The sequence below is a fragment of the Micropterus dolomieu genome, linkage group LG01 (assembly GCF_021292245.1).
Source record: "Micropterus dolomieu isolate WLL.071019.BEF.003 ecotype Adirondacks linkage group LG01, ASM2129224v1, whole genome shotgun sequence".
NCBI classification, from domain to species: Eukaryota; Metazoa; Chordata; class Actinopteri; order Centrarchiformes; family Centrarchidae; genus Micropterus; species Micropterus dolomieu.
Window position 1 is genome coordinate 52472067 of NC_060150.1, and position 12424 is coordinate 52484490.

The 12424-nt window shown below is 39.0% G+C and overlaps 1 protein-coding gene across 1 annotated transcript; it reads right to left on the reverse strand.

Moving 5' to 3' along the window:
• Window positions 1-744: 744 nt before the first annotated feature.
• LOC123973798 (galectin-related protein-like) lies at window positions 745-9465 on the reverse strand. Its single transcript, XM_046054117.1, has 6 exons — window positions 9313-9465; window positions 8335-8379; window positions 5742-5825; window positions 4829-4917; window positions 1801-1984; window positions 745-1080 (listed from the first exon to the last, which is right to left on the reverse strand). Exons 2-6 carry the CDS (start codon window positions 8371-8373, stop codon window positions 937-939), a joined length of 540 nt encoding a protein of 179 aa, XP_045910073.1. The 5' UTR covers window positions 8374-8379; window positions 9313-9465; the 3' UTR covers window positions 745-936.
• Window positions 9466-12424: the final 2959 nt, after the last annotated feature.

Here is a 12424-nt window from a genome sequence, read left to right on the forward strand (position 1 = left end):
TATTTATTTACACAGCAGTGAATTACACAAAAAAACACTTTTAGTTTACCAAACTTTTGTTTTCGTCTTTATTCCTTTATTAGGTTTATCTGTTTCCTGAGGTTCTTGCAGTGTCATGAAAACACTGCACTGTTACAGGAACATTCTCCAGATATTTTAAAAAGTCGATTTAAAAAAAATATATATAAAGGCGATGCAGGAACCATTAATAAACATTCCCGACTGTATTACATAACAAAGACAGACTGTTATGTAGGACATTGTGGGAACAATCATCCAATATAATAAGTTACAAAATGTCTAAAATGTTAGAATATAAAAAGTTCTGTAATAAAATAAAACAAAAGTTTGACCAAATATGCAAATTACAGTGACAGTGACCAATTACAATGGTTTGATTAGTAATCAGTGCTACACTTTAATCATTAGCAGGCAGTTGTGTTTATAAGTAGTTCAGTGCAAAATAGAAGAAAACAATAAAAACTAACCTCTTCTAAGATCAACATCTAGCCTGAAACTATAGAAAGAAAAGAGTCTTAATATTGGTGATAAATGCAAATAATTGTAGATATTTATATGTGCAGAAAGCTTTTTAAAAAACAAATGTTTTTAGATGTATGAACTTGAAATTTCACATATTTTCAAGTTCATAGACTTATTTATTTAACTTGGAAAGCATTATTTGTAAAGTAGTTTCATATTTGTTGGTATTATAACACCACCACTTACTTGCAAATCATCATACACATTTGTAAATTCTTTATTTTTATCATCATCATTTATCATTTATCATTAAACTTCAAGCATCTGATACCAAAATGTCCACAGTGAAAACAGACCGTGTTCAGACAAGGGGAGTTCTGGCAGTTTGTGCCCAAAGAGTTGAGATCCGTGTCTTTGAAAGGGACTCGTGTTCAACAGTGAAGTCCTTTTACTTCAAGCCAGTTTAGTGATGGCGATGCTGCCTTTGACCCATAATGTGTTGATGTCGCCGAGTGATGTCAGTCTGTGGCAAAAGTCAAACAGCTGCTGCCCGTCCACGAACACAAGAAACCGGCTTTGTTCACAGCGAATCTCCATCTGGGAGGAGAGACGAGACGCAAGCTTTGAACATTTTAAAGTGAAACCTGACAGGAGAGATGGGTGTCTGTTTGATTCCAACACCAGCATGATTACTGAATAACTGAGCATCATCAGGACACATTTAACGGCCGTATAGGTCGATTATACAGCAGCTAATTACGACCAATGTTAAAGTTTTTGTTTATTTCTAGTGGCAGAAGAAGTCAGGTGACATAGTCTAAAGAGTGACAAAGTAAGTAAGTGGTAGGGTGGATGGATTAGTGTGGAAGAAAGTCAAAGGTGACATGTTTTAAGTGAAGTTACATTTTGTAGATAACTTACATCATTTTACTAATCCCTGGTGCACAGGATGTTCACATCTTAACCTACCGTAAAACTTTGATTAATAGCTTTTATTTGCTAAAATCACTTAATTGACCATTCCTGTATTTGGGACAGGTGTCCATATTCTGCAAAAAACTGAAGCAGGCTACTATAAAACAGTTCATTTATTTCAAACAGTATGAATATTACTTGTATAAAAATGATCCAATAATATCAAATACACGTCATTCATTTGATCCAGCTCCGACAGACGGCTTATGCGCTTTTATTTTGAAGGCAGCAACGTAACGAAAACAACAGCAGGGTGCAGGATGAGAGAAGTGTGGCAGAAGTTAGCAGATTAAGAAAAAAGACTCCTGCACAGATTCAGAGTTTGTGGGCTGCTGCTGGTACCTTGAAGGGCTGGTTTCTGATGAAGGGGAAGAAAGGGACGGCTCTTTCGATGTCCCCCCATGATCCAGACACACAGGCTCTTCGCAGGACTTGGCGGTCCCTGAATCGAACACAGAGCTCCAGGGCCACATCAGACGGAGGTTCTCCGGATGTTCCACAGCCACAAGTCAGGGCAACATAGAACCTAACAGAGGGTCGAACACCAGCCATACGTCTTTATCTGACTTCACACGAAGGATTGTGATTATCCCTAACAGCAGAGAGCACATCATCGTGAACTGCACATGACCTGAAGCCCCATTCAGAGTGTATTTGTATTTGTATTTGTAGATCTGACAACAGAAAAATGTGCTGTTGTTCTGTCAGCTGCAGGTAGGTACTGAGATACTCTTTTGAGAACTATTTGTTTACATTTTGGTAAATTAGCAGCATTAAATGCAGCCAAATTATCTGTTTGCAGTGTACCCATGGATGTCCAGACAGCTATCACTGGATCACTTTAATGCTGAAGAAAAGTTAAAAACATGATGATTCTTAGGCACGTTCTGAAGCGGCTTTTCCCCCTAAATGGATTTAAGGACGTAAGTGGAAGTCACATTGAATGATATCATTATGTGTTTCATGTCTGTGTGTTCACATTAGACTGAGTTATGACTCAGGGAAGAAGTTCGATTATGGACACAAATTCAGCTCATGCAGTAGGGAGGCTTTCGTCTGGCTTTGTCCTACTGAATGTCGACCATTTCCTGTAATTTCCCGATGGTTAAAGTGCCATCCAGAACAATTTAATTAGTGAATATTTCATTTCCCCCTGTAAGGTTAATTCCATCCGAATGACAGACAACTACCTACTCCTTTATTATTATTATTATTATCATCATCATCATCATCATCATTATTGTTATTACTTCTGTTGCCGTTACTTTCACTTCTGATGCTGCATTTAAAAAAGTATAGATTCAGATACGGGTCGTTCTGCACACTTTATTATGCTCCAGCCACTCCATGTTCAATCTGCCTTACAGATGATCTTTGTCTCGTCAAGTGTTAGTAATTGTCCAGTAGTTTAATATTATAGATTTTGTTTTCTGCACTGGGGACCGTGAGAAACGGCATTAACATTTTGTATCTGGCCATATGCAACAGGGCTACTGTTCTACTGTACTGTTTGTCCTGAGGATGGTGCTAGAGAAAAGATGCAAAATGACTGTGGCCGACTTGACAGCCTAACGTGAGCTGCAGGTGACTGCAGGGGCGGGAATAAAAATGGCGCCGTCAAGTCGGACACATTCTACCTGCGGGAGCTTCTACCTCCAAGAGCTTCTACCCCCATGGGCTTCTGCCTCCATGGGCTTCTGCCTCCATGGGCTTCTACCTCCAAGAGCTTCTACCTCCAAGAGCTTCTGCCTCCATGGGCTTCTACCCCCATGGGCTTCTACCTCCATGGGCTTCTACCTCCAAGAGCTTCTACCTCCAAGAGCTTCTGCCTCCATGGGCTTCTACCCCCATGGGCTTCTACCCCCATGGGCTTCTACCTCCATGGGCTTCTACCTCCAAGAGCTTCTACCTCCAAGAGCTTCTGCCTCCATGGGCTTCTACCCCCATGGGCTTCTACCCCCATGGGCTTCTACCTCCATGGGCTTCTACCTCCAAGAGCTTCTACCTCCAAGAGCTTCTACCTCCATGGGCTTCTACCCCCATGGGCTTCTGCCTCCATGGGCTTCTACCTCCAAGAGCTTCTACCTCCAAGAGCTTCTGCCTCCATGGGCTTCTACCCCCATGGGCTTCTACCCCCATGGGCTTCTACCTCCAAGAGCTTCTACCTCCATGGGCTTCTACCCCCATGGGCTTCTACCCCCATGGGCTTCTACCCCCATGGGCTTCTACCTCCAAGAGCTTCTGCCTCCATGGGCTTCTACCTCCATGGGCTTCTACCCCCATGGGCTTCTACCTCCATGGGCTTCTACCTCCATGGGCTTGCTCAGCTTGCACAGCTGCACTGTGAGCTGTGATCAGTGACTGATCTCATGGAATTTTCAATGAAAAATGCCGCGAGACCAGGCAAAAGGTGGTTCCAACCAAGGGGGTAAGCCAGAGATTGGACAGTGAAGCCGACCAAAGCCTGCCTGGAGGGATCCGTGTAGGCCCAAAAATTACGTCAAAACCCTGTGACACCCCGTCGCACGAGAGATGGACCCTTATTGCTTAGATTATAAACTCTCGGCAATCAAAAAAAACTATTCGGTGATCAGTGACGCTGCGTTGGTGTTTGGCAGGTGATTCTCGTAGGTGGGTTGATTAATCAGTGATGATCCGAGTCAGACAAACACACTGAGCCATGAAACTTTTTGTTGGCGCAGCTATGTTGTATGTGTTTCTGCCGTTGTTCTACATCATTAAACCACAGTAATGCTGCGTGATCATGCGCAGTAGCCACTGGTGCCAACAGGAAGCAGCCCTGTAGTAATATTTTATTGGTCCAAAACTGGCTTCACTGCTCTCCATTCAAATCAGCAGGGTGACTTCGTCCAGTAATATACTGTCTATGGTTCCAACTATGTGCAGCTGGAGCCTTATTTTAAGTCCAGCATGCATCACGTTAAGTCAGCGCTGCGCAGCGCCACATGAAATCAAACACACCTATTATAATCAAACTGGTTCATCCTCTGGGGAGTATGAGTGTGCTGAGAGACTTTATTGGGAATTGAGCTGTTTGTTATCATAATACTTCATGCACCAAAGTGTTGGTCAAGTGGGAATTTTAGCCTGATGGTGGCACAAGAGGAAAAGCCAGGAAGTCAATGAAATGATTATGAATCATTTGCTGGGGATCATGAATATCCAATTTAAGTCCCCTGAGATCAGGTCAGTGTGTGCTGGGATATTTCTGCTCCGGGCTAAAGTGTCAGCCAGACATCACTTTATACAGGATGTAAAAATAAATAAAAGCATATTAAATAAAACAAAAGTAGTGTGTTGATACTGAGGGGAGGAGGATGGGTTCGTGTCACATAAAGGTGTTTTTTACCTGTCAGGACGGGAGTCCACAACCCCCATCACTACTATCTTCATCCCCGGCCGCATCCCACCTGTGATGTGACCTCTGAAGGGAACTGACTGCATAATGAAGACAGAGAGATCACGTACACTAATTATGATTAATTATTCTGGATCTAACTGCAGTGGTAAAGTGATAAAAATAAAAGCTAAGAATGTTTGTGAGATGAAAACAAGAGTAAAGAAGAAGAAGATATTTTGAGAATAAAGTGATCATTTACTAAAAAATTATCTTTTTCCTAAAACAAACTTTCCTGTTGAGTAAAGTGGGAAAATTAGATTACACTTTTTCTTCACAAAATATCACAACTTTTTATTGTACAAATTTACAAATATTCTTAAAATTTTGTTGCTTTTCTTGTAATCAACATTATCTGGTAATAATAGGACTTTCCAAAATTGACTTTTTTTTTTCACCAAATGTTTGACTTTTATCTCGTAATGTGACTTTTTTCAAAATATTATCACTATATATATAATATTATTTTAAGTTGTGTGAAACAGAAAGAGTGTAAGAATTTATTGTTTTAATCCATTTTTTAAAAAAGTTTTCTTTAGTTGCGACTGCGCTGTTTGCAGCTTTTAAGTGATATTTTTTCAGATTAGAATTTTTCAAGTTGATTATATACAACTATAAGTGTTTATAATGTAGTTAATTTTTGCCAAGAATCAGGGCTTTCCCATTAAGTTAGCTTGACTGATAAATATTATTTTGTTGTTTTAATGTTTATCTGAATTTTGTTTTATAAAATCACTTGAAGTTGTTAGCATTTGCCTCACTCTGGTTTTCAGTTCAGTTTTTTCATCGCTGCAGTGTTTATGACCCCTCACAGTACAGAGTCTATGTTTGTCAGCTCATCGTTTGATTTCAGAGTCGATGTTACCAGATTTCTGTCAGCATCTCTGTCAGCAGAACGAACACTCGGTTTACTTTCATCAGTCGCACTTCTCTGTGGAAAGACCCATTTCTGAAAGGGAACAAAAGGAAATCATTTTACCTTCACATCCAGAAATCCCTGCGGATATTTAGATTGTTTGAAATCAATTCACCCTTTGATTTTATTATTTGTTTGTGAACAAATGGGCATTTCCATGGAAAAGAAAAGGGTTGGAAGTGGGGTTAAATTAGAATCATGAGTTCATCCTCTGGAGACCATGAGTATCCACAGATGTTTCATAAAAATCTGATCAGAGGGACTAACATCATTATTCTTATCAGTGGTGGAAGAAGGACTCAGCTTCTTTACTTAAAATGTCGGGATTTTTAAACCCTATTTTCACATATGTTGGTGTTGAAATGAAACTGTCCTTGAGCGAGACTTCAGTTTCCTGTTAAAAACAATGGGGGTCACCGCCGGGAGTCCCTCGTATGGATCCTTTCCATGATGTTGTCAGACTCCTGGTGTAACAGTCTGAGCCTGTCGCTGGCAGAAAGAAGCACTTTTTGTTGACGCAACTTTGCAGGCCCGATGGCCCTGAAGGAATACGTTGCAGCTGCTTAGCATCTACTGCATGGATTCAAAACTTTTTGTACCTACTAGTGATTTCAACACCAATATATGTGAAAATAGGGCCCAGGTTTAAAAATACGAAATATTCTTTAAGTAAAAAAATATAGAAGTATTACCAGCAAAAAGTACTTCAATTATCAGAAGTAGAAGTACTCATTATGCAGAATAGCTTCTTTCACAGAATTATTTTATTATAGAATATCATATTTTTACAACAAATACATGTAAGATCCTGTGGATACTACAGATTACATTAGTAGTACAGCACTGCATCATATAATGTGTTTTTATGTAATGGGTATAGTGACTATAAGTGTAGTAATAAATAATATACAGCACAGAATGGAAATACTCAAGTATGGTAAAGCATGTCAAACAAGAAAACACTTAAATCTGCATTTCACTTTCTTATTTAAAACGTACACTTTATTTTTGTGAAACAGGAACATCCCAATTAAATGTGTTGATCCACATTTGAACATAAACATAAAAGCAAGTATCTAAAACTTGCAGCAGTATTTAGTGACATAATAAGAAAGTTATATAAAATGACCTAAAGACAGTTTGTACCCTTCAGAGAGTTTTGGGTAAAAATAAATAAATAAAAGCTCTGTGTTTAATGGCTGTTGCAGACTGATGTTGACACTCACAACAAACGACTGACTGAAGTCAGAAGCACACCACCTCGTGACCAGCATGTGCAGCGTCAAGTCTGAATAAATTAATGAGTTCCTGTGTGCCTTCAAAATAAAAGCAGCTGATAGGAACACAGTTCTGCAAAGGTTCACAGATCATGTTAAGTTAAATGTTAAAACGGGTTAAAAATAACCAGCAGCAGAAAGCAGACATACTTTCTTAATGAACTTATTGACTACATTTTGCCGTTTATTTTCTTTTTGTATTATATTTAACTTCTTAATGACATTTAAATATTTAAAATAAACAACTCCTTCCACAGGCCTGATGAACAGTTAAATATAGTGTCAATAACCATGTAACACTAACACATCCATTTACCTACACCTATTAGAAATGACATATTTACATTCTAAAATACAAAATGTGATATTTCACCATTGTCAGAAACAAACCACACACACTGGATATACATGTTATATAAACTGTACATATCCACCTTTATAAAAAGTTATCTGGCCTATACTGTGTTTAATATTTAATCTGTCGCAGTTATTGTATTTGTTTACAATTTACAGAAACACTTGACTTGTACACAGACATTATGTTGTTGGTCATTTTATATATATTTATATCGCTTTAAATCACTGTTAAAAACACATTACTTTACTTTGGCTTTTCCTTCGGTTTAATAAAGTTTTATTTTATTATCATTATATGTAATAGATTCTATGATATACTATGTTTTATTGCTGTAATTTTACCTTGTAATTCCTGTAATTCCTATTTTGTTGTACTTTTACCCTATAAAGCACCTCGGGTGTTTTAAGTGTGCTATATAAATAAAGTTGATTGATGCTGATATATACCATATAATTTCCACCTACTTGTATTTACATAATGTTAATTTGTAATTCTTTGTCCAGCTTTGTTGCCTGTGTTTTTAGCTGTATGTCTGTTTCTATCTCACTGTAAATTGTTTGTGTCTAATTCCTTGTAATTGTGTTCAAATACTTGCCAATGCCAATTAAGGTGATTCTGAAAATGCTGCCGTGCGGATTAACAGAGCTTTTATTTTGTTAATTCTGGCTGGAAGTTGCATTGTCTCATTCTGGGTTCAGCTTCACACTAGCTGGGACGCAGCAGGTTGACATAATTTCAAAACTAAGAAAATTTTCAGTCCAAACAGTCACCTGAGGAATAAAACAAATGTTTACAAAAGTCAGTCTGAGATATCCCTCTGCCAGCCAGAGGGATATCTCTGCTGATCTCTGCTGCTGTGGTGGTGATTTTATAATCTCTGACCAGCTGCTCAGGTGTGTAAACGTACCTTCCTGCCCTGCGCTGTCACTCTGTGCATCTCAGCCATGTTGATCTGACGGAAACAAACAGCAGAGAAATGAGCTGCAGGTCCAGTTTGTCCGCCTCCGACGTCTCCAGAGTCGACGCTGACGTAAAGCTTCAACCTGGCTCATTACCCTCCAACAACACACACACACACACACACACACACGGTCTGATAATCAGCTGCCCCTGCTGCATGCCTTTCTCTTTCAGGTCAATAACAAGTGAGCCTATTGTGGAGCTGGAGCTGCAGGAAAATATTAAATCCTCTGCAGGTGGGTCAAAGCAAAAGTGTTTTAACACCTTTCAACACATTTTATTTCTTCTTCTAAGTTCCTCTGACTCCTAATTCTAACGCAGACATTCAAGTTAGTGGGAGTGTAAAAGCAAACAGAGAGTCAATATATTTATCTGTACGTCTGATAGCAGAGAGCAGAGTTCACACAGCCAGTGTTGGGGAGTAACTAGTTACATGTAATCTATTACAGGTACTGAAAATATTCATGATTACATTTGGGGGTAACATTTTCTCTTAAAAGCACGGCTATGTGTTGAATAATATTCACTTTGTTTCTTCATATTTTCCATGTGCACACTGTCCTTCCTTTGCCGTTTCCAGTAAAGTTTGATGCTGGTCTGAGGCTGATTGGTTCTCATGTTTAAATTTGCATTGTGCATCGTGCATGTGGGACTGAGTCAGAATAAACCACAGTGTGTGTGTTCATGGTGATGGAGGAACATGTCACCCAGTGCAGCAGAGAGGCTCACTGATGGGTTTTAATAGTTTCAATGGCTCAGAGGACAAAGACATATCAGGCTGTGAGATACATTCACTACTGGTTTTATTTTGCATTTGGGATTTGCTGACAAGAAAAGATTTGAATATCACCAGACTTATCCTCAAAGGTACATCTGAAGGCAGCTCCATGGTTAGGTTAGTTTCAGCAGTGACAGAAACACTCACCTCACGAGTCTGCAGCCGAGGTACGGAGCTTCATCTGGATCTGCTCCATCTGTGGTTCTGCCTTCTCGTGATTCACAAAACGCTGAATAACTCTCCTTTTCTGTTTTTTCCATGAAGAAAGTAAAACAATGAGAGGAAGCAGGAGGACATGAGGTCAAAGGAAAGGGCCGAGGCGGAGGAGGAGGAGGAGGAAGCAGCAGCACGACAGCAAATGATCCATGTGGACTCAGAGGCATGTAAAGATTACTGCTGACTTGATCACTGAGTTTGTTTGTGTTATGGTGTGACTTTGGTGTTTTAAAGCCCCAAAGTCACACCATAACACAAACAAACAAATCGACCAAGCAGCTCCCGTGTTCTGTGAGGTAAATTTACTGTTTTTGTCAATGGAGTCTGGTGGGTTTGAACAGAGCAGCTGTTTCTGGTTCTGTCTCTTCTACAAGCACTTTAGTTGACATACTTTGACAGTTAAACATTGTGCATCATCAGACTGGTTCAGAATGAAAAGTAAATCAGCCGACCTGCTGTATGGACATGTTACTAGTGAAAACAGAGATAGTGGATTGCAGCATTACATGTGAATTGATTGTCCTGCTGCTTTCTGTGATCAAGGTAACCGTTCGTAATTGCTAAAAATTACGAGTCATTTAAAGAGTAACATAGGTATTTTTCAAACTTGACCCTATTTTCCCATGTTTGTGTGTCTCTGTGACTAATTGGAACAACATTTCTATTAATTGGTCCAGTACTGAGTGAGCGTGTTGCTGTCAGCGTCAGTGAAATAGGGCTGCAACGTCAAAGCTCCCAGTCTCCCTTGACAAAAACTGTGATTTTCACCTTTATCAATTATCTTGTGTTATTGTGTGACTTTCAGTGTTTTTAACCCTTTAAAATAACAAAGTCACACAATCACACAAACAAACAAACTGACCGAGGCAAAAGTAGATCAGCAACTCTCACATTCTGCGGAAGTCCCTTAAACCTGAATTCTATTGAACGGCCAGCAGGGGGCAACTCTTGGTTGCAAAAAGAAGTCCGGCTCCATTAAAAATAATTGTAAAATGTTTCTACTTCTCAGCTGATTTATTACCCCAGTAAACACTTTCCTAATGAGTTTATAGACCATAAAGCAGAGTATGCTTCAGGGCGGGATTATCTGTGATTGACAAGTCGTTACCATGGCGACCTGTCAATCAGGCTAGAGTGACTCGTACCCACCGTACTGTGTAAATTTAACCTGCCGTTGAAAAAGCTTTTTAGGAGTTCACTTTCTCTGGTTAAGTTTTCAGCCTGTTGTTCGCTAAACAAAGCTGTCAGCCCTGTTAAAATGACAGTTAATGTGAATTACAGATGCACCTAGCTAAGCAAGCTAGTAACTTATGGTCACTTCCGGGCACTTCCTGGTTGCAAAAACTCAACATGGCGGCGCCCTATTGGCTCCGCTAGAAGCTCAAACCCATCATTTTTATCCACACCAAACACTCATCAAACACCAAGCATCTAAATGAGCTTATATCACAACATAAATCGCTCTGTGAGCACTGTACATGGCTGCAGTTATAAGCATCCAGTTATCTCTAATCACATATCCTCATGTCCAACTTCTCAAACCAAAGGTAATCTCCCCCTGAGACCAGCTTCATAGCTCACATCACTCAAATCACCAAAATTACAGGCTAATTAGCTGGATAAAAGCAACAACAAAAAAGCCAATATACATTAACCAGTCCAAAAATCAGCTGATTTGTTTCTAAAAACATCACCATCTTGATCACTGTGCAATACCTGGGCGCTATGCCTGCCGTCTCGCCTTTTTCTGCAGAGCAGGAGAAGTGCTGCTTTGGAACACATGGCCTTTTTTGTGATCTGGTGACCGACTTGTATGAGCTACATAGACATCCAGGGTATCAAATGAAAGGTCTGCTCAATCCGGATTGATTGATGCCCCCCAACCCAGTAGGATGTTCTCAAGTTATAAACCAAAAGAGTGCTTTTGGTCACAGGAATATTGATATTCTTTTTTTTATCAATATTTCAATGTTTTGGAAGCTTTATGTTATTTGTAACGTGGTTGTATGGACAGAAAAATATAACTCCCAATAAAAGTCAACATGTAAACAGTAAATATTGCCAAAATATGGACATTCACCTGGTATGTTTTTGAAAAATTGTATTACTGTTGTATTTTAGTTTATTCATCAAATTTACAGTTACAGTTGCATTCCAGGTGCATTAAAAGATTTTCAGTTGTATAATAATCTTCCTTATGATGGTTTTGATGGTTTATTGCATTAAAATATAGCTTTTTTTTTACCAGACAAGGATGAAAATATATTTTTCTTTATTGCATCTCCATTTAGTCTGTAATGGTAAAATAAATATGTTAATTTACAATGGATTTATATTCCTTATCTTCCGACCTTTAAAAGGAGACCAGAATTATGCATCTAGGCCTAATGGTTGAGGACCAAGCATCTCTCTCTTTAGGGATCCTTTCCATAATGTCATCAGACACTTGTAAAAACAATTTGAGTCTGTCGGTGCCAAATACGAACACTTAAGTAGACGTACTTTGACGGGGCGTAATTTCCTGGAAGGCTTACACTGCATTACTATTTTGCGACTGCAGCGCGCTCGCTCAAAACTGGACCAATTTCAAAAAATAGGTTGAAAGGTTAAACCATCTATCAGTTTGAAGAGCCTTCATTATAAACCTGACAAACCACAATGTACGTATGTATGTTCTGTAGGGTAATAACAGTGGTAGTGTGATGTGTTCCCTGTTAGATCCTGTAACCTCAATAAGTGTCTGTAAATGTACAAAAAGGAGGAGGAAAGGTGTTTACTTCAATTATAGGTAAAACTTTCAAGAATCCACAATAAACAAAACAATTTTATTGATTTAAATCGTCTGATATTTGTCCACTGGTCAGCATAAATAGACCGATACAGCCAAGTTAACATAAGAGCTGCGACAAAATAAAGTAACTTTCTTCATCTTTTTCATTTTAAAACTAAATTGTTATTGTAAATTTCTATTGTATATTTATGATTCTTGACTTTTGCAGTACTTGTCTCCTCTCTTTTCTCTTACAATGTTATTGTTGCTGTT